This window comes from Somniosus microcephalus, chromosome 4, assembly GCF_052327205.1.
Source record: "Somniosus microcephalus isolate GS21.2 chromosome 4, FLI_Smic_1.0, whole genome shotgun sequence".
NCBI classification, from domain to species: domain Eukaryota; kingdom Metazoa; phylum Chordata; class Chondrichthyes; order Squaliformes; family Somniosidae; genus Somniosus; species Somniosus microcephalus.
The window spans coordinates 207,433,760-207,461,575 of NC_140990.1; the positions used below are offsets into that span (position 1 = coordinate 207,433,760).

Here is a 27,816-nt window from a genome sequence, read left to right on the forward strand (position 1 = left end):
ATTAAACTCACCCGTTCTTCATTCATAATTGATCTTTATCTTTATAAGCAGGCCAACTGGAATAGGTGCCTTTGAATATGTTTTTGATCTCTCCTCTCCCATTATTTTCTGGAGAAAAAAGAGTGTTTGAGGTATTTACCTTCTAGCTAATAATAATAAAAAGGTGAAGTAGCTGCCTATACTAAATTAGCAGAAGGATACTGCATGGATGTTCATGGTTGTGGTTTGCTTGGATTCTGCTACCATTAGTAAAGGTTCCTTTCACCCAATTTCATTCATTCCTTTTTTGAGATGACTCCACATTTCCAAGTTTTAGTGATCAAGCTGTTCGAACTGTGGGCAGGTTACTTTAGGTCATATAATGATGAACTGGATTTGCAAGTGCAAATCCTTTTGAATATGTGGCTTTAACTTTATTAAAGAGTGTCCGCCTGTTTTTCGTAGTTTAGTTCAGAATCAATAAATCTGGCCAATGCTAGGTCAACTGAAGCAACCTGTAAAATAAATCTGTGCAATAATAATTACCAAGAAATAAACGAGGCAAAAACATTGACTATTTTTGATAATTCTAATGTTTCTGCCTCGTTTATTTCTTGGTAATTATTATTGGAGCTCAGAAAAAGGCTTTTTTTTTAAAGGGCTTAAGGCTTTTCTGCTTGTGCATTTCTGAGCTTTGACAATGTTGGTTGAAAGTAATTTCAAAGAAGTAACATCCTTTTTACCCAAATATGTTCATGTGCTCCACCACAGTGAGCGTTGGCAGGTTATTCACCCATGCCAGTACACTTCACACCTAATCTCAGCTGCCTTTTGTCTCCACGGGCCTATTACCATCTCGCCTGGCTTCGAATACCTTTTATTGTCTCTTTTGTTCGATCGCAGCCTTGCCTTCGATCTATTTTCTTTTCTTTCCAGTTTTGAAGAAGGGTTTCGACCCGAAGCGCCAACTCAAATTTCTCTCCACGGATGTTGCCTAACCTGAGTTTTTCCAGCATTTTCTGTTGTTATTTCGGATTTCCAGCATCTGCAGTATTTTGCTATCGTACCTGTCTTGACAGGATACTGATTTAAGAGTGGGAGACCAGGCACCTCCTTATCCTTGGCCCAAAGATGTTGAGAATTATTAACACCTCCACTGCTACCCTAGTTAGCATCCATTGACTGCACACAGGCTGGGGTTGAACACAGGTTGCTCAGTGTGTTCACCCACTGATTCATCCAGCCCACCTTTGCCTCATGGTTGATTTCTAATATTGCTGGAAGTTGCATCAATACTGCAGTGACTCAGATATTGTGCGAAAGGTAAACGAGTGGCTTCTTAATGAATCCTTTCCTCCAATATTACTGTTACCAAATGATGTTATAATTGCAGTGTAGTCCCACCGCTTGATCAGTGGGGAATTGGAGCTAGCGTTTCAGGTTTAATTATATTGTTTCCTTTCTCTCTCTTACTGAACTGTGACATGAGATTTTCATACTGAGGTTGTTTTCCATCAGTGTGGTTGCAGAGCTGTAGTTATTAACCAAGAAGGGCTCATTATTGCATTCAATGTTAAATATCTTGTTTCATAGTACATGGCAATTAGAGGTGCTTATCTATTGTTGTCAACAATGGTTTGAATAATGACTTCTGTTTTATGAAAGATCTAATTTAATGTATGCTGATTTTTCTGTACTTGTTACCAAAAGCTAATAATTATACGCTTTTGGGCTAAGCAATTCAATTAGGATCAGTGCATCTTGTTATCTTGAGAACTTAGAAAAATTAAATGGAAATGTTTCTTTCCAGTCACACACACAACTTATGGGGCAGATATGTAACTGTGGGAATTTGCAGCATATTTTAAATCTTGGAGTTTTGGTTAAGGGTGTTTTTTAATGCTAGGTTGGAGCTGTTTCATCACACATCAGTTATTATTTCCATTTGTTTATCAGAAAATGCATTATCTGCACATCATACTTTAAAATGGGTTACCACAGTTGTGAGGGACATGGAGCATAAGAACTGTTAGATTGAAAAAAAAGTCTAGGGTCCATCTAGTTTGCCTTCTACATCCTGGTTGTCGTATGATACAATGATAATGGAGTTGTTGACTAATCATAGCAATCAATTGGTCCCAGTCCCAGACATGAGGCGAGCGAAACCCCAGTGGTGGAAAACTGTGAGAACCATCGGTTCAAAGTCACCTGTTCCTTCCAAGCACGTTACACTCACCACATATTATCTCAAATTACTCCTGTACTGTATCCCAAAATGTTATTTTCTGAAAGAAACCTATCTAATTTGCATTTGAATGAATCAGTACAATCTGTTTCCACCATCTCTCCAGGGAGTCTGTTCGAGATTTACGAATTTACCCCCCACCCCCCCCAAAATACCTGTATCTATTTATATATCACAGAATAGTCATAGGAGGAACTAGAGGAGATTTGAATTAGATGCCCCAATTTTGGTGCTAGAATCCCTCTTTTCCTGGTGTATATATTAATAATTTTGAAATTGCAATATTAAAGCAACTAAATTCACAGATGATGCCAAGCTAGAGGGACTGTGGACTCTGAGGATGTAACCAGGAAATCAGAAGATAGCTCAAAATCCTGTGCTGATCTGTGACGTATGAAGTTTAGCATGAATAAATGCAAGATTTTGCATATTGGAAGTAAGAATAGGAGGCACCTATACTTCATGGATGGAATAGAACTTAGCATGGGAGAAGTTGAAAGTGACTAGGATGGTTTTTGGCTCGTCACTCCATGTCCAAACAGTGCGAGGTTGCAATAAATAAAACAAATTGGATGATGAGTTACATTGACAAACCTGTTGAGTTCACATCCCCACAAGTAACACTGAACATATAAAACATGCACCTGCTGCACTGCTTACAGGTTTTTTAATTGTGATATAAAAGAGCCATCCAGATCCCAAGGGCAATACAGATGCGACCAATAAGGCTGATCAGAGGAAAGAACTGTGAGGAACAACTTGATAAGCTAGGGCTCTTCATCCTGAGACAGCTCCAATATATCTTTATATGAGCTGTCTAATGGGATAGAGACAGTAAACCTGAAGTATAACTTTCAGATATGCCAAGGCACACATTTTTTTCTCAAATATCAGGAAGTATTTATGTACACAGGACGATCAGCACTGGATTCAACTGGACTCATTTAACAAAATGGCTAGTTGCTGAAATTGTAAAAAATGGTACGCTTGATATTTTGGAAGGATGAGATCAAATGGGCTGAAGGACTTATTTCGTCTGCTCCTATCTTGTGATCTTGAGTGGTTAAATTGCCTAATTAAATGCATGGAAATACGTGCATGCACAGATTTGTTATCCAGGGTATTGCGACACTCTGAAGGGGGGTGTAAATGTGTCTGTTGAAAACCTCTAAGGGCTATCGCAGTTTTCTATGATCAAGCCCGAAAGGTTTTACAAGATCAAAACCAACACAGGCCCCAGGACTGCGGTTGAAATCGTCAAGAATTCCCGCCCCCCCCCCCCCCCCCAAGTGTTTCAGATAACCTTTTTGCTCAATATTGATCACCAAATGCCCATGTTCCATAATTAAACTGTGTTTACTTGCCTCTGGAAAGTAATATAATGTTAACTGAAATCCTCCTCCTTTTATAAATGGGTTGTTTCAATTGGAGGGAATCAAAAGGCAGGGCTATCAAGGCAGAAACATGAGTGAGGAATACAGTGCATCACTTGCTAAAGATTCATGATCAATGACGTGAAGCTATAGCTAAAGCAAACAGGGTTCCAGGTTGTATTCACAGGACAATTCACTACAAAATAAAGCATACCATTTTATCAGTTTACAAGACCTTGGCTGGGCCTCGGTTAGAATACTGTGTCCAGTTTTGGTGGTCTCATAGAAACATAGAAACATAGAAGATAGGAGCAGGAGTAGGCCATTCGGCCCTTCGAGCCTGCTCCGCTATTCAACGAGATCATGGCTGATCATCCAAACCCTAGCACCCGGTCCCTACACTGACAGCCATCCCACCCAAGCCCTATCCCCGTAACCCCACGTATTTAATCCCCCCTAACACTAAGGGCCAATTTTTTTTAATTAAAAAAAAAAATCATGGCCAATCAACCTAACCCGCACATCTTTGGACTGTGGGAGGAAACCGGAGCACCCGGAGGAAACCCACGCAAACACGGGGAGAATGTGCAAACTCCACACAGACAGTCACCCGAGGCCGGATTTGAACCCGGGTCCCTGGCGCTGTGAGGCAACAGTGCTAACCACTATGCCACCATGCTGTGGGATATTGATGCTTTAGAAAGGGTGCAAAAGAGGGTCACAATATTGATTCCCAGTTTAAAACATTTGCACAGATAGACTTAAAGAGCTCAGTCCATATACTTTAGAAAAACCTAGACTCGAGTGATTTGATTGAGGTATATAAAATAATGAAAGGACTAGATTGTCTTTGCGTGGACCAATTATTTCAACTGGATACTTTAGCAGGGACCAGGGGTCATGCTTACAAGTTATATAAGGGCAGAACTAGGTCAGATGTTGGGCGGTTCTTCTTTTCCCATAGAATAGTGGACTTGTGGGGCAAGTTGCCGGCTTGTGTGGTAAACGATGATTTTCTGTGTTCCTTCGAGAGAGCTGGACCTGTTTCTGGCTGGGGTGGAGCTCACCTCGTACAATAGGTAGGTGTCCTGTAACATAAATCAGGGTCAAAGTGGTCTCCTGAATTAATTTTGATTGCCTAAAGGGGTGGGAGAGGAATTTTCCATATTTTTAGCTGGTTTATCATCTCTCCTAGGAGATTACATAGTTTCGGGTGGGGAGGGAGCGTCTGTATCATAATGCATAAGGCATCAGAACTATATGGGACACGCTAGCTGGACCAGTTGGGTCTTTTCCTGTCCATCATTTTTGTATGTTCGAATGTTTTGCTGTACTTCTAAAGCTATAGTGCTCCTACAAATTGAATTAATACGAGTGCACAGTTATGATTGGGTGAGATTCATAATTTTATTCAAATTTGTGATCAAGATGTGACACTGGCTACCAAAGGTTTAGTTGTGGTAGCCATTGGTCCCAAACTGTACTGTACTGCACATTAATTTTTTAAATAAGATAGTTGACCTAATGGTATATATCATAATGTGATACTACCATCAATTACTTAGGGCAAGAATCTTTATGCTGTTAAAAGAAGAGAGACGTTTGCTAGTCGGGTTTCCATATCCGTACATGATGTGAAATATGCTCTTGAATGGCAACTTTAGTGGCAGTGCAATGCGGTGTGTAGAGGAGGGGAGATGAACATATTCCCTGGATGGACTCGATCTCATCCCATTTCAGTTTGGTATCATGAGATGTTATCCAGTGCAGTGTCAGATCTTGATTTCCTGGAAACTCTTTAAACCTACCTTCAATGAGTTTAAAGATTTAGGTAGTGTGAGCACCTGCACTGTATAGACAACTAGATTTAACTCTGCGAACGGATCTCTTGAGCATGCATGTAACAACATATGCGCAAAGCTCTCTCCTGAGCAGGACTGGAGTGCCAACCAGTCAGGAATCTGGCAATGTAAACAGGGTGTTCTGTCTGTCTGGACTTGACATAAGACTGGTAACTGCAATGTAAATGCAGCATAAATTTCAAGATCCAATGGTACCGGTAACTAACAGACTATTCGATTTAAATTGTATAATTAAAGAATTCTTGAAATGTTAAACATGCTTCTATGGTATAGGGTTTCAGTGGCTAAAGACCATGGCAAACTCAAAGTATTAAATACTATAACGATGCAAATTTTAGATGCATTTAGATGGTTCATTGTCTTGTATGAGACAAACACGTTGCTTTGCAAACATAGTATTCTGTATCATTGGAAGGGATATGACAATATTTATATACTACATTTAACACCGTGAGGCAAGGCACTTCACAGTTGGGGTCAGACTAGGGGAGGCAGCTGACGAGCTTGTTAAAGTGGTTGGCTTTAAGGAGAATGTTGAAGTTGGGGACATGTATCAAGTTGAAGGTACTTAGGGAGGGAGTTCCAATGTGTGAGGGAAAGATGGCTGAAGGCTCTGCCACTGAGGGAAGGAGGGGGGAGCAAGTAGAGCAGCCTTGGAGGAGTGGATGAGATGAGGCCCTGAAAGAATTGGAAGACGAGAGTTTTGCAGGTGATGCACTGGGGGCAGTGAGCTATTAAGGTTGGTAAGGATGAGGGGTGATGAGCAAGCGGTTATTTGTACAGGATAGGATACGGCAGCAGAGATCTGACTATATTGGAGTCTGTGTAGGTAGAGCTTGGGATGCTTGTGAGATGGGCATTGAAAAGGTCGAGTCTGGAGGTGACAACGGGGTGGCTAAGAGTTTCAGCAGCAGTGGGACTGATGTGCGGGTGGAGATGGGTGATGTTTCAGAGCATCATCAACAAAGTGGGTAAATCTAGGACAAGTTGATTTCTTTTTTATTGTATCAGGAATAAGAATACATTTGGGATATGGAATATGGAATTGAGGCTTTGGAAGAGGCTGAGGCCTTCAAGTAAAAAACTTTAAGGGTGGAAAAATAATGCAAAAGACAGTTCAGTGAATAAATATAATTTATTATTATAACATAAGTAACTTTTACATTAAAAAAAAAGGTTTAAACCCTTACTTTGAACTTTATAAATTTCAGGTACTGAGGGAAAAAATGGTAGATGGGGAAAAAAAAGTTTCTAAAGCATTTTGAGAGATTTGTGAGAACGTGGTGGCCAAATTGCGCAATGGCAGGGTGACCAGTCTATATAGGTAAAACCCATTCTAAATGAGGCTATAGGAATTTATAATAGGAAAAGGTTTTGAGACAAAAAATGTGTCAAAAACATGGCGAAAGAAAGTCAAGTTCTACTGACAGGATGTGCAAGTAGATGTAAGATTTTTCAATATAAATAGGTATGAATTAAAGATAGTTTGTCCCCTTATTTAATTCTATGTGTTTTTTTTTGTTACTTAAAAGTTTTATTGAAATGGTTGCTCTCCAAATTAAAAGTCCAGTTTGGTGGCACAGTATATTGATGCTTCAGTGCATTTTGTCAAATGGTAGGATGCAGTTTTGCTTCTGTTAAAATCCCACCAATGGCCATGTCATCACGAAGGCCGTGAATTGAGGCCTGACATTTCCACATAGGACAGTGGAGACAACTTTCCACGAGCTGCTTTCTCTATGCACCTTCTACCAGATGAACAACGTGGGAGTTGGTTAGGGAATAGTGCACAGAATCTAACAGAAGTTTTGCAGCTGATGCTAATGAGGGGTAGAAAATTAGTTTTAAAATGAGGATGAATATGATGATTAATACTGGTTCGCACGGAAACTGCTGTTCTGAATTTATCCTCCACTTCACCAAGCTCTTCTAGTTTACTTCTTCACTATTGTTATCTTTGCTGTGTCTTTCAACAGATATTTATTTCCATCATTTATATCATGCTTCAGAAAGTGTATTGAAAAATTGAAAATGATATGGTCACTGACTTTTTGAGCTAGTTTTATAAGTTTGAGTTCAGATCAGCCAGTTGCTTCTAGTTGAATTTTTAAGGTTACTAAATCAAAATTTCATTGGTTAGCCCAAATATCTGGTGGGCTACACAGGGACCTAAAATTATTTTTTTCCAAGGCAAAATAATCAGTGGGGGGGGGGGGGGGGGGGGGGGGGGGAGTTGTTGCTGTATACCATGGAATATGTTGCTCAAAAACAGCAACAAAAGCTCTCGCGTGTGAAAACATTTTTTAATTAATTCCAGTTGTCAACCCTGAGCGTTGGGAATATTCCTTGCGAGCTGTTGGCTCCAGCAAATACAATGGTGGGAATCGAGTTAATGACCATGTGCCCAGGTCACTGTGGATTAAGGAGACATGTCAGCTCCAGATGAAGCAGCAGGGAAAAAAAATTAGACTTTCAGCCTCAAAAGTAGCTAAATTCAGCGCTGAAGACAATTAACAACTTTGAAAATGTGTGATTTTCAATCACATGATGGCTGCAAAAAATCTGTTAGATTTATGACTGCTGAATATTAGAAAGTAGAAACAGCAAAATAGATCAGACTACAGCATCTTAAATTTGTAATAGTCTGTGAATAAACAAAATGTCAGTTTTATTACTTGATGCAGAAATATTTGCTGCAGTCCTCAAAAGGATGGAAACCAATTTGAGCTCCATTTTTCCAAGGGTACAGAAATGGAGGATGGAGTTGACGTGATTTGATTTATAGGCCCACTGTAACAAGTGGTGTAATGTCTGTACTCTGTTTTACTTATATAGGCCTAGAAATTCGGTTTTGGCGCAGCGAGGGCTTTAGCGCCGGAAGTTAGTGCCGGCGCTAAGTCCCCCTGCGCGCGCCAAAAATTCAGTAGCGCCACGCCCAAACGGCTGCCGGCGCTACTGAGGGGTCTCAGCGCCTCAAAACTGGCGCCACGCGCCGCATTGCGGCGCTATTCCGGCGCTGCGGCGCCCGCTGCGGTGCGGCAGGCTCGGGAAGTGCAGGCCTCCTCCTTCCGTTAAGGAGGAGCTGCCTGCACCCAGCCGCGGCCCGCGATAATCTTTTTAAAAATGAGCCCGGCACCTCGGACAAGTGCCGGGCTTGCTTCTGTTCCGGGGGTTGGGGGGGGAAGTCCGGGGATGGAGCGGCGGCCGGCGGGAAAGCGGCCGGCCGCCGCGGGGCCTTTAATGCGCCGGCGCAAAGTTCTGTAAGGCACCTCTGCCAGAACGTAGCTTGCGGCTGCCACGGGCGAGGCGGCCGCAACTCAATTTCCGAGTTCGGGCGGGTTACCATGGCAACCGGGACGCTGCGCACACCGATGACGTCATCGGTGCCGGCGCAGCGCTACCGGCCTAATGCCGATTTAGGGCCCCTGTCAATTTCTAAACTGGCCATAACTTCGGCGCTAGGCCCTCTAGCGCCTCAAAAGCGGCGCTAAGGCCAGTGAATTTCTAGGCCATACTATCTATAAATTAAACACTTTTAAAATAGTTACCTTGATTTTCAACTATTGCCTGCCGTATGGATTGTAATTTTGTTGCATCACGACATACTTGCTGCTTTAAAAAAAAATCCATTTTGAAGTGTTCAACCACTGGAACTCTTCACTTGCACAGGATATCATTGCTAATTATTTGGAGTTTAGTTGTATGCTTCATATTCTGCTGTGACTAGGCCATCTTCTCTGGTTAGTCATGAATGAAACACGGCTCACTTTGTAAGTCAATATCCTTATTCAAATCAGACTGTTGGTGTTTGGGATTTACAGTCATCAGCTGAGACTTCAAATATATTTTCCAGTATGTTCAGTGGTGATGCTGGCTCCTTAAGAAAAGATGGTACCAGAAAAAAGTACACAAGTGTTAGGACAAGTATCTCCTTAACACCATTAGATATAAGCATCTAATCATTGCAATTGAAGATCTGAAGGTTTTTGGCCATCGAATCACATTAAACGCCCCCCCCCCCCCCGACAATATTTCCCACAGAAACCAATTCTAAAACATATTTACAAACAAGCCATTTTATGAATTTATTAACAGAGGAAAATATCAAGAACTGACTCAAAAGGGTGCCTTATTGGAATAAATTCCTGCTTTCCCACTGTCTAAGCATTAAATTAAAAAAAAGGTTCTTGCTGTACCTTTAGGGAATTGTTAAATGTCAGGATTAGCATTCCGCCTAATGTCACTTTAATTGCAACAGAGCAATATTATGCAAAATTACAGCGGATGATTGTTGACCAGATGATAATTCCAAGGGATATAGTCTGACTAATGATGCTGTGGGGGGGGGGTGGAAAAGACCTTATGAGCCTATTTAGTAGTTTCTTTCACGAATCCTAGAATAGTGTCTCTATCAGTTTGGATCTTACTCTTATGAATCAAACTATCCTATCTTTATGTAATAGCAGTGACAAATCACAAAGATGTTGCAGTACTTTAGATTGTATTGGTGTTGTGTTCATAGATTAGCAATTCAGCCGAAGCCACTTGTGATTTGTGGGGCAGTCTATTCTATGAACAGAATAACGACAGGCTGCAGACCTCAAACATTTCTGAGTGTCAAAAAGTCGCAGCAAAAAACCTCCCCCTCACCATACATTATCTTAAAGAGATATCATGTTTTCCCAATTCATATGATTCTGACAACTGCCACTGATTTCTTAAAATGAAAAAGTCTTGTTAATACTAAGCTTCTGCTTACTTCATGTCACATAGAGAATAAAGGTAATAAAATCCAGCTCATAAAAATAATTAATATTTGCATTTCAATATTGCAGCATATCATTATTAGTAACTTTCTAATATTTCTTTTTTTGACAGTTATGTTTCGACTCTATGACACAGATGGAAATGGTGTTCTGGACAGTTCAGTAAGTTTTTTATTTGATAGTTTGTATAATCTTTGAGACTGGTCTACCCCACACAAATACTGCAGGAAGATGCCTCTCTTTTTCAAAGTACATATTTTCTTGAATTTCATAGCAGAGGTAACAGTAGGATTTAACAATTATATCATTTCAATGCAGTTTTTGCCTGCAGTAATTAAATATCGTAAACTTCAGTATTGTTTTAAAACGGCAACAGGGATTACTCATCCACGGAGGCCATGACAAGGCTACGGAACAAGAGCTGGAAAGTGGGCTTAGGCTAGATCGCTCTTTCTCAGCCGGCACAGATGCGATGGGCCAAATGGCCTCCTTCTGTGCCATACATGTTTATGATTGCGATGATTCTATGACAGCCATGCCCAATCCTGTCCTCCCTAAAGTTAATGCACACACTGCGCAGCAGGAGTCATTGGACAGCAGTTAGTAGCAGCAACTCATGCTGTTTCCCCCTTCCCCCTCACCAATACCACCCTTCCCTAGTTTGGGTGCTGTGCAGGGTTGCTAATCCTCCAGGATTGCCCCAGAGTCTCCAGGAATTAAAGTAAAATCTCCAGGACGCTGCTGCCAGCAACCCAGAAGAAAAATCATGGCAGCATTAAAAAATGGTGTTTTAAAAAAAAAATTAAAAAAAAAAATTATTTGATTACTTTTGTTTATTAGTTAATCAGACATAGGAAAAAAAGTGCTGTTTGCCTGACCGTGAAGAATCATCCAGTCAGGTAATGAAGAGTCGATTCACTTTCCGCTTGGCACAGGAAGGCTGTGCACCAGGAAGACGGACATGTTGGGCAACCAATGGCGGGAGTGTGGGGGCAGGGCGGTTGGAGGCAGGCGGTCATGTGACAACCTCCAGGAATATGTCCAACCACAGTTGGCAAGCCTAATGCTGAGGCCAATTTCACTGCCCGAACTGCTCAGTTAACTCCGCACAGACCGGGGATTGAACCTGCGATTTTCCTGGTTTACATTGCTCAACGCCACATTAACCAACAGTGTGTTTTTATAGTTAGCAATGAGGGAGAAAGTCGAGCAAAAGACACGCAAGGCCTCAACTGTTTTTAGTGCCGACCTTTTATGTTTGCAGCACATCTTGAACTACAGCAGGGAGACTTAGAAAGGAAGCTGTGAGTAATGATGGGAATGGCTTTTTGCAATTTCGATGTCCTGAAATGTGGTAAAGCTGATAGAATGTAGGCTGTTCAGCCACAACAAGAGAACGCAAGTCCACAGAAAGTAAGCTGAGGTGTTCACAATGCAGTAGTCAAACCATAATTAGGGTGTTGTATTGGCTTTCCTCACCATGCCACAAAATAAGGTACTCGCATTGGAAGGGCTACAGTCAAGAGCAGCAACACTGGTTCCAAGTGTAATGGGGAGGTACCTGTAAAAGGTGCGATTTTGTTTTACTTCCTGCTTCATCTCTTGTCTTTAATCTGTTTTGTGGGGGGGGGGAAGAATAAAAAATAGTTTAATTTGCAGCCTAATTTACCCTATTTATAAAGTGATTTGAATTGATTTTATAAATTGATATTATCCGCAATGATTTATATTTCAATATATATATAGTGCTTTTTGCCAGTTAGTTAACTTTTGTTTTTACTTTAAATGCAGGAATTAGATCGTATCATTAACCAAATGGTCCATGTAGCAGAATACCTGGAATGGGATGCTACTGAACTCAGGCCAGTAAGTGTTGCTTCGCAGTTCAGTTGTTTTATTAAGCAAGTGATGTATTGACTGCAGCTCATGATAGCCTGATGACATGATTATACAATATTGTCAAGCATTTAAAGACCATATTACATCCTACTAAATAAACCCTTGGTGTGTCCTCTGAAAACTTCATATTATGTTTCTTATACAAATAGAAGTCACATACCCATCTATTATTTTTGTTAGATTTATGCCTTCACTGAGCCACCATTTGACTGCCCACAACTCATTAGGACAGAATTAGTTTAATATTTCATATACAACATGCTGCCAGCATGTCTCCTGTTTATTTTAAAGTATTTTATTTACAAAACAACTTCTTGAGAGTTTATTTGTCTCCGGTCTTTCATTACTTTTGGACCACATTGCACAATATATTTATAATTTCACCAGCCCTCCCTACATCCACACCAGTAAATCTTTCTAAAATCAGTGGAAAAGCAATTGAGAGAAAAAATTTAATTATCTCAAAAGATCTTGTAGCCTAAATTATATAATACAAACATTAGAGTATATAGAAATTCATGTTGATGGGAGGTATGTTTGAATGGTTTACAAGGGAGATTTCCTCACAAAGATCATCTCCCTATTTTCCTTGCTTAGCCTTTGCAAGAGGCAATGCCCTCATCCTCATTGATTTCAATCTTTTCTTAAATTTCCCCTGCCCCCTTCCTTCAATTTCACTGCCCTCCAGTCCTCACTCAACCCCCCATCCCTACACTCTCCTCGGGCCTACCATCATACAGGGCCAAGGGAGTGACCATGAGTGTGGATGAAGGAGTTTAATACCTTCAAGGTGTCTTCATCACTCATCAGGCTTCCACTTTCAAAACCTTATCTAATGCCTCACAGTCTCCTTCCACAATTCTCTCCTCTACACCTTTCAATATGAGGACTCCAAACATGAGCGCACCTGATGCATGACAGGCTTAGTTGTTCACCATTAGATCTGGCTGGAACACCTCGAGGAATATTACTTCTCCCTCTCTGCCAATAAATCATCTTACTACCCCAAATTATCCTGGATGGTAAAGATAATACCAGATTCCTCTACTCGATGACCAACCCACATTCTTTCCACCAGTCCCTCCATCGTCACCTCCAAAGCCAAAAATCAGGAGCTTATGGATTTACTTTTCATCTTTAAGATGATCTGTGTTGAGTCTGTGTGTCCCAGTTATGCTTATTATAAATCACTGGACACAGACCACAAGAATAACTTTTAACAGGTCTTTACTATTCGGAGGTCAGGGCTGAACTGCCCAGCAAATCCCTACACAACACTTATATACCGGTGTGGTCACCACCGGTATTACAGTATACAGCAGCCAAGAGAAAGTAGTACATCTCTTAAGGTACTTCTCTTAAGGTGGAACAGGTTACATACACCACAATCCTCCCTTTTTAGCTTAACAGTTATATCCCCATTTAACATAACATAATAACATATATATATACAACTTCATGCAAAACAGTTCAAAGATTCAGTCTCTGAGGAGGCCTCCTGATTCGAGTTGGATAACGCCTTTCAGGGGTCTCTGATTCTCGTTGCTGGGGTGACTCATCTAGTTGGTCTCTTATGGATTGGACATCATCCTCAGGTACATTCACTTCTGAGGTAGATGCTTCAGGTTCACTAACTTCTTCCACGGTTGTCTCTGCCGTAACCCTGGGTTCGACCCTTGTTCTCGATTCTACCAGTTGGTCAGCATGACGCCGTATTACATTTTCACCAATATCTACCGTGTACATCAGGGGTCCTTGTCTGGCCCGAATTGTTCCAGATTGCCATTTCTCGTTTTTATAGTCCCGGGCTAACACTGGTTGTCCTATTTCGAAACTCTGAGTGGTCTTGTTATTTATATGCTGGAACTGTTTGTTTTCAACTTCCCTCCGCACATTTGGTTTTAACAAGTCCAACCTGGACCGCAACCTCCTGTTATAGAACATCATGGCAGGACTTTGGTTTGTCACTGCATGAGTGGCGTTTCGATATGCCAGTAGGAATTTGTCCACCTTGTGTTGTAGTGGAATCTGATCTTCGCTCATGGCCTTTATTGCTTTTTTGAACGTTTGTACAAATCTCTCGGCCAACCCGTTTGTAGCCGGATGATATGGGGCAGAGGTATAATGTTTCACCCCATTCTTCTTCATGAATTTCTGGAATTCTTCTGACACGAACTGCGGTCCGTTGTCTGAACATATTTGTTCTGGCAATCCATTTCTTGCAAATATCGTTCTTAGCACCGCGATCGTCTTTTCCGAGGTAGTGGTAGTCATCTTAATCACTTCTGGCCATTTAGAATGTGCGTCCACCGCAATTAAAAACATGGAGTCCATGAATGGACCCGCAAAGTCAATATGTACACGTTGCCATGGGGTTGAAGGCCATTCCCATGGATGCAGCGGTGCAATCGGAGGTGCATTTTGCACTTTTTGGCACCCTGAGCAGCTTTTCGTCAGATCCTCTATCTGTTGGTCGATACCTGGCCACCACACATAAGCCCTAGCAAGGCTTTTCATCTTGACTCCCCCCAGATGACCTTCATGCAGTTCCTTTAGAACTCTCTCTCTTAACTTAGGAGGAATAATCACCCTTGTTCCATACATCAATGTTCCTTGACAGACGGACAGCTGTTCTCGTCTTGCTGAGAATGCCGGTAACAGTGGATCACCATGTGCTGGCCATCCCTTCACTGTCACTTCATAGACCCGGGACAGTGTCGGGTCGTTCCTGGTTTCTCTTTCAATACTTGCATTGGTGACTGGTAAACATTCGATGATGGTCGAGTGAAATAACTCAACAGGGTCAACCGTCGGTGCCTCCTCCTCTGTAGGTAGTGGCAGGCGCGACAGCCCACCAGCATTACCATGCTGCTTTGTACCTTTGACTTCGATCTGATATTGATGTGCCCCTAGGAAAAGGGACCATCTCTGGAGTCTCTGTGCTGTCATCACCGAAACACCCTTCTTAGGGTTAAAAATGGATACCAACGGCTGGTGGTCTGTCAGAAGCGTAAACTTTTGGCCCTGCAGGTAATGATTAAACTTCTTTACTCCCCACACAAGGCTGAGAGCCTCCCTATCTATCTGAGCATAGTTGCGCTCAGCGGAGGTCAATGATCTGGATGCGAACGCAACTGGCCTCTCCAGGCCATTTGGCAACTTGTGTGAGAGTACTGCCCCAATACCATATGGAGAAGCATCACAAGCCAAACGAATAGGCAGCGTTGGGTTGAAGTGAGCCAACACTTCCTCTGAGGTGATCAATGCCTTGCTTTTGCGAAAGGCCCTCTTACAGTCCTCGCTCCACTTCCATGTTACTCCCTTCTGCAAAAGAGCGTTCAGCGGGTGCAGCACCGTGGATAAATTTGGCAGAAACTTATGGTAATAGTTAATCAACCCTAGGAACGACCTCAACTGGGATACATTATCCGGAGCGGGAGCCTTCACAACAGCTTCGATCTTGTCAGGAGACTTATGAAGCCCCTCCTGGTCAATGACATGACCACAGTACGAGATCCGCTTCTGAAAGAACTCACATTTCTGGCGATTAACTCGAAGTCCATATTCTTTCAATCTGGTGAGCACCAGTTCCAAATTTGCAAGGTGTTCCTCGTCATCATCTCCTGTAATCAGAATATCGTCCAGGTAACATTGTGTGCCTGGAATTCCCTGTAATACCTGCTCCATGGCCCTCTGCCAAATTGCTGGAGCCGATGCCACTCCAAAAACCAGTCTATTATACCGGTACAAGCCTCTATGCGTGTTGATCGTGAGATACTGGCGTGACTCTTCCTCAACTTCCATCTGTAAGTACGCCTGCGCCAGGTCTATCTTGGTGAAGTGTTTCCCGCCAGACAACGAAGCGAAGATATCCTCAATCCGCGGAAGCGGATACTGCACCGTGTGAAGCACCGGATTAACAGTGATCTTGAAATCTCCACAGATGCGAACCTTCCCCAGTTCCCCCGGCTTGTTGCTCGATGAACGCTTCATGACGGGAACAATGGGCGTGGCCCACTCACTCCAGTCTACCTTAGACAGTACTCCTGAACGTTCTAGCCCTTCCAGCTCAGCTTCCACAGCAGGTCGTATCGCATAAGGTACCGGTCTGGCTTTGAAAGATTTCGGGTTTGCATGTTCTTCAACCTTGATGTTTGCCGTAATTCCTCTCAGTGTTCCCAGTACCTGTTGGAACACCTCTTTAGCATCGTCCAATATTCTGGACAATCGTTTAGGTTTGACATCTTTTTTACCGGAATCTACCGTTAGTGCTTTTAAGGAATGCCAGTCCATATTTATTTTCCTAATCCACTCCCGTCCCAGTAGTGGTGGACCTCCCGCAGGTAGCACATATAAGTCCATTCCTCGGCTTTCTTTGCCCTTGTGGACCACCTTTACCTCTATCTTCCCGATGGGGTATACTCTTTGCCCCGTGTATGTTTTCAATACAATCTCCGTATCCCGTAGGGGAATATGTGGGAATAACCTTTTGTAATCTTGCTTATTCATGACCGTCAATGCCGATCCAGTGTCCAATTCCATCTTCACTTGGACTCCTGCTATCTGAAGTGTGACCCAAATTGTTTGGAGGTCTGCTTCCTTACCAACATTGTGTACTCTTAGACTACCCAGTTCATTACTGCTGGAGTCTGAATCTGACTTCTGTTCGTTCGAACTGTTCTCTGTCACCTTGTGTACCTTTCTGTACTTTTCCTGCGGTGACTTTTTGTTGCTGGTCTTCTTTCCTGACCGGCATACTTTAGCTATGTGAGCAAGCCTGCCACATTTTCTGCATTCCTGATTTTTGAACCAGCACTGGTTCTGATCGTGCGTTGTCTTTCCACAACGATAACATTTTACTGTACCCAAGACCATTTGATTGGTGCTGAGTTCCGGTGATCGTAGCTGCATTTCCACAGTGCCTCTCGCTGCGGCTTCGTGCGATGCTGCAATAGTGACAGCTTTACCAAGCGTAAGATCATTCTCCTCAAGCAGTCGCTTTTGTGTTCCTTTTAACAATCCACACACAAATTTATCTCTCAGCGCATCTGCTAGTCCTGTTCCAAACTGATAGTACTTTGATAGCTTACGCAGTTCAATTAAAAATTCAGCGTTGCTTTCGTCTTTCAGCTGCGTTCTTCTGTAAAATTTAAATCGTTCCGCTATCATCAGCGGCGTGGGGTTTAAATGATTTTTCAGGACAGTAACAATATTCGCGAAAGTCTGATCCGCTGGTTTATCTGGTGATAGAAGGTGCTTCAATAGCCCTTATGTCTTCGCACCCATTGAGCTTAATAAGGTTAGTGCTTTCTCATCATCTGGTACCTTATTTGCTTTACAATAAACTTCCATGCGTTCTACATACGTGGTCCAATCTTCGATATCGCTATGAAAGGTATTAATGTTCCCATGTTTAGGCATCCTTGCAAGTTTTTAAATTTTTCTTTTTCTCAAAATGGCGGCTTCCCGCGCTTGTCTTCTTCCCCCGCCTACTAAAATGGCGGCTTCCCGCGCTTGGCGGTCTTTCCCGCGCTCGTCTTCTTCCCCCGCCGACTACAATGGCGGATTCCCGCGTTTGCCTTCTTCCCCCGCTGGCTGCAATGGCGATTGCCGTGCTGCTGCCGTTCTCGCCTCCCCAGCGGTTCTCCATTCCCCGACGCTGCTTTTACTCCCCCGCGGTTCCCGTGGGCATTCACGCTTCCCCTGCTGTTGCGCCTCTCAGCCCCGCATGCAGCCCGGTCCTTTACACCGGCTGCGTTTGAGTTCTCCGCGGCTCTCGTGCCTTAAGCTGCCCCAGTCGCTGCGCCTCTCGGCCTCGATTGCAGCCCGGCCCTTTTCACCGGCCGTGGTCGAGTTCTCCGCCCTTTTTCCTCCGTTTTCCCTCCCCCACTCCACAGTCAACGCGGCCGACTTTCTGCTCGTGTCGCTGATCGGCTTACCCACCACCGTGGTAGAAGGGATGATCACTGCCTGTCGCTGATGGAGGGCTTCGTGGTCAGAATTTTTCTTTTTAACCCGGGTTCTCGATGCCTCCCGTGCGATGGTGCTCAGCAGGATGATGAGGGCGGATGCCTCTTCTCGACGCCCGTTCTGAGGACGAAGCTGCCTTGGATGTAAAACTGCCGCAGGGTAAGATCGGACTCGTCGCCACTGTTGAGTCTGTGTGTCCCAGTTATGCTTATGATCAATCACTGGACACAGACCACAAGAATAACTTTTAACAGGTCTTTACTATTCGGAGGTCAGGGCTGAACTGCCCAGCAAATCCCTACACAACACTTATATACCGGTGTGGTCACCACCGGTATTACAGTATACAGCAGCCAAGAGAAAGTAGTACATCTCTTAAGGTAGTTCTCTTAAGGTGGAACAGGTTACATACACCACAATCTGCTCAGCTGCCTCAGTCACTGCTGCACACCTTACTTCTGCACCAACCTCTCATATCACAGCAGCTTATCTATTGCCTTCCCCCTCCCACTCCAGTTCTTATCAGGAAATTTCCTCCGTAAGAATCCCCACTATCTCCTTCACCCCATCCAAAACCAACTTCTGACCTAACAGGTGCCTTTCCTTGGCACTGTGCTTTTAGACATCATCAGTGACTCCCTTCCGCTACCTTCAAAACTACAGTCATCATTTTCTCCTCAAAAAGCTAACTTTCTACCGCATCAGTCCCTTCCAACTTAGACCCCCATCTCTAACTTTCCCTTCCTGTATGAGGTCCTGGAGAGCATCCTTGCTACCTTTTCAAGTCTGCACTCGCCTCGCCCAGAGCTCCCTGTTTAAATCCCTTCATTCTGGCTTCTACCCTGCCTGCAGCACCAAAAATACCCTGGTCACAGTCACCAGTTATATTGTTTGTGACTACTACCATCTCACATTCTCCCTCTATATCTTTCTCGACCTTTTTGCGATATTCAGTAAAGCCAACCAATCTACCTTGCTCCTTGGTGATATTACTTGGTTCTACTCAAACCTAAATCTTAATAGCCAGGACATCTCATGCAATAGCTTGTCCCCCCACTCCAGCAGTAAACAAGTATCAATCCTGTCCACCTTTTGTTCTTCATCCACATGCTGCCTCTCAGTAACTTTACAATAGCAAAATACTGCGGATGCTGGAAATCTGAAATAACAACAGAAAACGCTGGAAAAACTCAGCAGGCCAGGCAGCATCCATGGAGAGAGAAACAGAGTTAACGGGGTCAATTTTCCTGGAGCCGTCAGGCGAGGTTTCAGGCGTGTGGGGGGGGGGGGAAATCCCGAATTTGGGGGTCCCGACACCATCCCGCCCAAAACCCCGCCCCACGCAAGTTTCAGGGGCGGCGGGTACCCGCCCCGCACTGGGACCCGCCGAAACCAGGCGGGAAGGGATTAGTGCCAATTAACTGCCTGTTAACAGGTAGTTAACAGGCAGTTTTTAGCCTAATCCCTATTTTGAGGGGTTTCGTGTGGGATTCCCGACGGCTCCAAACCACGCCAGGTTAGAGCAGGCGGGCCGTCGGGTTGGAGGGGTCGCGATGTCGGTGCTCAGGTGAGTGATGGGTGCATGAGTGCAAAGGTAAGTGTGGTTGGTGTGTCTGAAGTGTGTAAAGAACTTTTACTTACCTTAACAGCCTTTCTTCCTGTAGCCGTCGGGAGCCCATCACTCAGCCGGCACTTAAAGCTGAACGGCTGCGATCTGTGAAAAGTGACGGCCTTCAGCTTTGAGTGCTGCTGAGAGTTCTAACTGAGTCTGTGCAGAAGGACTTATGTTAGAACTCAGACTGTCAGTGTTTCACAGCTTCAAACAGCTGTGAAACACTTATATTTCATCTGTCAAGAACTCTTGACAGATGAAATTGCAGTCAGTGACGTCACCTGTTGCCGGATGGCCCTTAATTGGCCAGCTGAGCCCGCGGCTCAACAAGATCAATCAAGGGAAAATCGCGCAGATTGGCCGGACGTCGAAGTAGGCGGGTCTAAAACCCGAAAGTTGTAGTCCCGCCTTCTTCTCGACAGCTTCAGGAAAATCGACCCCAACGTTTCAGGCCGAAGACCTTTCGTCAGAACGTTAACCATAGGCAAAGTATTAGCTGCTACATGTATGCTTGTGACACCTAGCTTTACCTTTCTGCCACCACCTTCAACCGAATAACCACCACTGTGCTATCTGTTTGCTTGTTCAACATCATGATTGAGCTAGAATTTTCTGCAACTTAAAAGTGCCAAGACCAAAACAATCTTGTTCAGCTCCTGCCAAAAATGCTGCATGTACCCTCATACTGAGGGTGCATACCATTGAACTTCATGGTGTGCACCCTCAGTATCCTACCTGACCCTGAGTTCAGCTTCAAACTCCATATTCTATCCATCTGTTTTCGCCTTCATAATTTCACCTGCAGCCGCCCTGATCCATTACTTCATTGTCTCTGGGTCCCACTCCTGCAATGTTCTCCTAGGCTCCATCCTACATAAACTTTAATTTATCCCAAATTCCACAGCCCCATCATGTCCCACATTAAATCTAGCTCATTATCACTCCCATTGTCACTGACCACCATTGCTTCCATGTCACCCAATCCTTGTCCTCGTTTACAAATCTCTCCACAACCTTGCCCCTCCCTACATTTTCAATTCCTGCACTCCTATGTGCCAGCTCATGCCCTCTGTTCTTCCAGCTCTAACTTCCTGTGCATCCCCTCTCATTCCCTTTTACCTTTGATGTCAGAGTCTTCAGCTATCTTGGCCCTACACTCTGGAACTCCTCCACCTCACTACCTCTCTCCCCCTGCCCCAAAAGCTTCTCAAAATTTATCACTTTGACTATGCCGTTGGTCATCTCCCAAGCTGAACTATTAGTGCTCAGCATTCAATTTTGCTCCTTTGATAAATACCGTGGGACATTTATCGAAAGTGGTGTGTTATTCTATCTCTGGTAACTTTTGAAAAGAACAGTAAATCCATAGATGCTAACTTCGTTTTTATTTTAAAAGCAGTATTTTATTTTAAATGCATGCAAAATACTTGTTTATGAAAAATATCTTCATGTTTGTGGATTATATATATTCACTGCAGATACTTATGGAGATGATGGAGGAAATAGACTATGATCATGATGGTACAGTTACACTGGAAGAGTGGATAAGAGGAGGAATAACTACCATTCCATTACTGGTCCTCCTTGGCATGGAGACAGTAAGTACAGGGCTGTAAGCTCTCATCAATGAAAATTACAGAGCTATTTAGAAGTAGAATTTTAAACATTGAGTCATGCTTTTAACAACCATCATTGGTTTCTTCATAACAACTTGTACTGAATAATGACATTATCTGACTGTCTACTGAAGTTTACGGTATAGTACAAATAATTTTAATGTATTAATAAAAATATTAATGGGTTAATATGTAGCTTAACTATTACATAATTATTGTAAGTAATCTTCATTATGTTGAAAAAACTATAGGAATATAAGGGGTGATTTCCCAAATAGTGACCATTAACGCGCTTTAGATTGTTGAGCAGTGGTAAGTGGTCTACTGCCCTGGTGAGAATGCTGCAAATTCTGAGACACAGGATCTGAATTTATCACCAGCAGTTAAGCCATCTAATCAGAAGTCAGTTCAAATTATTGTAATCTATTGCCTTAATGGGTGATGGTGAAGTCGTTTCCGGATGCCAGTGCATTCTAATGAATGCTAATGATCATATTGGTGATGCTAAAGATTGCAAAGGAGGTGAAGGGTGGACTCAACAGGCAACCATGTTTTGTGCAAGAACTGTTTATCTAGTTCTCCTGTGTTGGAAATGGTCCCTAATCAGAAGTACCACCCTGTGGAAGATCCTTCCAGTGCAGGGTCCTCCCAAACCGCTCCACCAGGGCTCAATCTCTGAATAAATCAAAGGGACACCGTTTAAAAAAAAAAAAAAAAAAAATCATACAAAAAAGTAATGGGCAGCCTTATTATTTTTGGAATGTTTTAATGTGACATGTTGTTCCACTGATGGACAGAATTAGTATAATATTTTAAATATGGGATCTGTAATAGTTTTATATATTGTATGATCCATTACTTGACATTTACTGCCTCAGATTGTAAGAAAGATTACATTTCTCTGTATATTGGTTTTAAAATTGCATATTTTAAATACTTCTATCTTGTATTTTCTCCCTCCATGATAATTGTCAAACCCAGCTTATATGTGGATTACTGGAAGTTTCAGCTATGTAATACACTCTTATCCTGTGACTCACTTCACTTGTGCCAAGTGCAACAGAGAAATGATTTATCCATGAAAATATTGCACTCCTATCTTTGTCCAATATATACATTCAAACTAATGCATAATGTTACATAACAGAATTGTAATGTACAACACTTCTCTAAACTCATTGGTATCTCTGCATTATGTCTCAACATATATCAGTATGATCAAAGAGACCTGGAAGTATATGTGCGCAAATTGTTGAAGGTGGTAGGGCAGGTTGAGAAAGCGGTTAAAAAAGCATACGGGATCCTGGGCTTCATAAACCGAGGCATAGAGTCCAAAAGCAAGGGAGTTATGATGAACCTTTATAAAACACTGGTTTGGCCTCAACTGGACTATTGTGTCCAATTCTGGGCACCGCACTTTAGGAAGGATGTGACGGCCTTAAAGAGGGAGCAGAAAAGATTTACAAGAATGGTTCCAGGGATGAGGGACTTCAGTTACGTGAATAGACTGGAGAAGCTGGGGTTGTACTCCTTAGAGCAGAGAAGGTTGAGAGGAGATTTGATAGAGGTATTCAAAATCATTAGGGGTCTAACCAGAGTAGATAGAGAGAAACTATTCCCATTGGCGGAAGGGTCGAGAACCAGAGGACACAGATTTAAGGTGATTGGTAGAAGAACCAAAGGCGACATGAGGAAAAACTTTTTTACGCAGCGAGTGGTTAGGATCTGGAATTCACTGTCTGAAAGGGTGGTGGAGGCAGACTCAATTGTGGCTTTCAAAAGGGAATTGGATAAGTACCTGAAAGAAAAAAATTGCTACGGGGAAAGGGCGGGGGAGTGGGACTAGCTGAAGTGCTCTTGCAGAGAGACGGCATGGGCTCGACGGGCCGAATGGCCTCCTTCTGTGCTGTACCCATTCTATGATTCATTCTATGATCCGTGTGCTCATTTTAACTGAAATGATCAAAAATGACTTGAATAGTATTACTTTTAGTTTGCTGTTATACATCACAAGCTGATCTGAGTACAACTTATGACTCCAGTAGTGAAGCAGATTGACAGGGTGATGCACGTAAAACTGTTCAGAATTGACGCTTTACTAATGTTAATTGGATCCACCCTCTCCCTCCTGATAATTGGCTCAAATAGTGTTAAAGTAGTGTTATCACCATGTTAAAGCAATGTTAGAACTTACAAACTGATATTATTGCAACCAAAGTGTGACATAGCAGCTTCACTGTCATTTATCACTGAGCAATTTGGTACACACCTGCATTTGGGGCTTGTCTTCCTTTGGAAGTAGGAATCCTTTGCTAGAGTTATACTTTTCTGACATTATTTAGCATTGTGACTGGAAGGGTCAGCCATGGCTCAGTGCTAACACACCTTTTGAGTCAGAAGGTTGTAGGTTCAAGTCCCACTCCAAAGACTTGGATACAAATATCTAGGCTGACACTCCAGTGCAGTGCTGAGGGAGTGCTGCAATGTCAGAGGTGCTGCCTTTCAGATCAGACGTTAAACCGAGGCCCCATCTGCGCTCTCGGGTTAACGTAAAAGATCCCACGGCACTATTTCGAAGAAGGGCAGGGAAGTTCTCCCTGATGTCCTGTCCAATATTTATCCTTGAACCAACATCAGTAAAACAGATTATCTGGTCATTATCACGTTGCTGTTTGTGGGACCTTGCTGTGTGCAAATTGACTGCTGCGCTTCCTACATTACAACAGTGACTATATTTCAAAAGTACTTACTTGGCTGTGAAGCAATTTGGAACGTCCTGAGGCCTTGAAAGGCGCTATATAAATGCAAGTCCGTCTTACTGTATTGCAATAAATGAAGATTTATTCACAGGTTCTGAGTTCTTGTTGAGGTGTCGCTTACTGGCAAATACCTGTTTGGCCGAATGGCTTCCTTCTGTGCTGTAAATTTATTTGCTAATGAGAGAGCGGATATATGAGCTGCAGTTTATTGTATATTCCGTTTATTCTACTAAGTATGTCACTGATTTTTCTAGACCATGAACCTCTGTCGTAATAATTTTTCACAGCAATCTCAATTTCCTATTAAATAACTTGCTGTGCCTAATAGCTTGTAATAAATTGTTTTTCTGTAATTTGGGCACACATTTCGATCTGAAATAAATAAAATGCATGCTGTGCATTTAACATTTAAAAAAAAAACTCCAATATTTAAAAGTACTAAAAATCCCATTACACTTTTGTTCAAAAAAACGGAGAAGGATAAACCTGGAAATTACAGGCCAGTCAGCTTAACATCAGTGGTGGGGAAGCTTTTAGAAACAATAATCCGGAAGAAAATTAACAGCCACTTGGATAAGCAGGGACTAATAAAGGAGAGCCAACACGGATTTGTTAAGGGCAAATCGTGTTTGACTAACTTGATTGAGTTTTTGATGAGGTAACAGAGAGGGTGGATGAGGGCAGTGCAGTTGATGTTGTGTATATGGACTTTCAAAAGGTGTTTGATAAAGTATCACATAATAGGCTTGTTAGTAAAATTGAAGCCCATGGGGGAAAAAGGGACAGTAGCAGCATGGATACAAAATTGGCTAAGGGATAGAAAACAAAGAGTTGTGGTGAATGGCTGTTTTTCGCACTGGGGGGAACTATACAGTGGTGTTCCCCAGGGTTCAGTACCAGGACCACTGCTATTTTTGATGTACATTAATGACTTTGACTTGGGGGTACAGGGCAGAATTTTGAAATTTACAGATGACACGAAACTAGGATGTATAGTAAACAGTGAGGAAGATAGTAATTGACTTCAAGAGAACATAGACAGGCTGGTGGGATGGGCGGACACCTGGCAGATGAAAATCGACGCAGAAAAGTGTAATGTGATACATTTTGGGAGGAAGAATGAGGAGAGTCAATACAAGTTAAATGGTACAATGTTAAAGGAGGTGCAAGAACAGAGAGATCTGGGAGTGTTTGTGCACAAATCATTGAAGGTGGCAGGACAGGTTAATAAAGCATTTAATAAACCATATGGGATCCAGGGCTTTATAAATAGAGGCATAGGGCTGGATTTCCTCAATGGAGACGAGTTGGAGGCAGGACTGCTGCTTGTCATGTCAATGTCCTGCCTCCATCCTTGTCTGACCAACCAGAGGAATTTTCCCCTGATTGACCTTGTTAAGCCTGCCCTGCGGGCTCAGCAGGTCAATTAGGGAGGAAGTCACTGACAGAGCACGCCAATGTCAGATGTGCTATCTGTCAAGACTTCTTGGAAGAATAAATGTCAGCGTTTGACAGCTCTGTGAAGCTGTCAAACACTGACGTACTCTGTAGTTTGATGAGTCCTTGTGTTCAGGACTCATCAAACCTTTCAACTTTGTCGATTTCAGATGGCTGTTGATTCGGAGGTTCTAACAGCCAGTCTGAAATCGACCAGGAAGATGTCAGGTCTCCCGATCCAGGGTAGATGAAGGCTGTAGGAAGAAAACAAGGTAAGTGAACATTTTTTTACACTTATCACTCACCTTCCATACTTACCAGTCCACACTTGCACCCATCACTCACCTCTACATCTTACTTCCAGGTGCCTCTGACCGCCGCAGACCTCCTTCACATTTCCTCCAACCCGACGGGGTTCTCCGAGGTCGGGAATCCTTCACCTGAGAAGGTAAAATGGCACTAATCCTTTTTTCTGCCTGTTAACTACCTGTTTACAGGCAGTTAAAAGTATTTAATGCCTTTCCCGCCTCCGGGAGACGGGACCCGAAGCAGCACATCTTCCCGCCTCCTGGCAAAAGGACACGGAGGCGGGATGGGGGTGGGTTTGCCATCTGCCCCCATTTTCTGCAACTTTACCACTGTGGTAAACCACTGTTTGTATTCCACTGTGGACATGCCTCGGCTGACTCCTCCCACAAGTCCTAGTATAAAGGTGACTGCTCCCCAGCCCTTTGTATTTCTGGACCGGTCGACCACTCGAGGCAGACCTTCATTCTTTTGTTAATAAAAGCCTTTAGTTACTCTCTTAACTCTCAGTCTTTTATGAGTAATTGATAGCGCATCAATTTTATTAACAAAATTTTTATAATGGAGAAGATCCTCACACCAGCATGCCTGGACTTAGATCATCGGGAAGCGGACTCATCCACCAAGTTTACTCACTGGCTTAAGTGTTTCGAAAAATTCCTGACCGCCTCCGCAGCAATCAAATCGGACGAGGACAAACTGGATGTCCTGACCTCCAAAGTGAACCACCGAGTGTACTCGGTCATCCAAGACGCGACCTCGTACGCGGACGCTATCAAGCTCCTCAAGGACCAGTACACGCGCCCAGTGAACGAAGTGTACGCCAGGCACCTTCTGGGGAGTCGTAAACAACAACCTGGGGAATCGACCGTGGAATACCTTCAGGCACTGTCTGTGCTTGGCCGGGCCTGTGGTTGTAAGGATGTAAAGGCCGCCGTGTACACAGAGGAACTTATCCGGGACGCTTTTGTAGCGGGCCACAGATCCAATTACACCCGACAGCGACTGTTGGAGCAGAGTGACCTCGACCTCAACAAGGCCTCTGAACTCGCACTATCATTGGATGCAGCCTACCGGGGCATGGATGCCTACTCCTCTGCACCGTGGACGCCGCGGGGAATGACAGCCTGGGACACGGTAGGACCGCCTCATAGCACCGTGCCACCCCAGCCACACCCCAGCAACGGCCCAACTACTGCAGCAGTGTCCCAAGGCCAGACAGCAGTGCCCCAAGGCCAGAAATGCTACTTCTGTGGCCAGGCAAAACACCCCAGAGCGCGCTGCCCGGCGAAAAACGCGATCTGCTCGGGCTGCGGGAAGAAGGGACACTACGCTAACGTCTGCAGGGCCAAAGCCACCCCGAACCCCAGCAGCGCCGCATGTGGGCCATGCGGGCCGCCATCTTGGGCCTCCCCGGCCATGTGCGAACCACCGGTACAGCAGCCATTTTGGACGCCGCCAGCCACATGGGGATCATGGACGCCGCCATCTTGGACGACAGCCGGAATGCAGCAGGCCCCCAACACCGCCTCATCTGATACCCGCAGCGACACACCGACCCCTACGCTGGCATCCGTTACACTGGACCAAGCGAGACCGCACCAGCTGGCCAGTTCCACAATGGACATTAAGGTAAATGGCCACGATACAATCTGCCTTTTTGACTCTGGGAGCACGGAGAGCTTCATCCACCCCGACACGGTGCGGCGTTGCTCTCTCCCAGTCCTGCCTGCGCACCAGCGGATTTCTATGGCCTCCGAGTCCCAGTCGGCGGACATCGGCGGCTACTGCGTAGTGACACTCGTAGTAGACGGGACCGTGTACGATCATTTTAAACTTCTGGTCCTGCCCGACCTCTGCGCTGCCGTCCTGCTGGGGTTAGATTTTCAGTGCCACCTTAAAAGTGTTACGATGGCGTACGGTGGACCCCTACCCCCACTCACAGTCCGCAGCCAGCAGCTCCCAAATTGCCCGCCGCGCACCAGGTGCAAC

The 27,816-nt window shown here is 43.8% G+C and overlaps 1 protein-coding gene across 5 annotated transcripts in view; it reads left to right on the forward strand.

The window, feature by feature from the left end:
- LOC147120179 (diacylglycerol kinase beta-like) overlaps positions 1-27,816 on the forward strand; it is a 752,216-nt gene that overhangs the window by 346,839 nt on the left and 377,561 nt on the right. For all 5 annotated transcript variants that reach the window (XM_085985737.1, XM_085985736.1, XM_085985741.1 and 2 more), the window contains 3 exons: positions 10,338-10,387; positions 12,017-12,091; positions 21,185-21,304. In XM_085985737.1, coding sequence (XP_085841863.1) covers positions 10,338-10,387; positions 12,017-12,091; positions 21,185-21,304 — 245 coding nt within the window. The remainder of the gene's footprint in view (positions 1-10,337; positions 10,388-12,016; positions 12,092-21,184; positions 21,305-27,816) is intronic.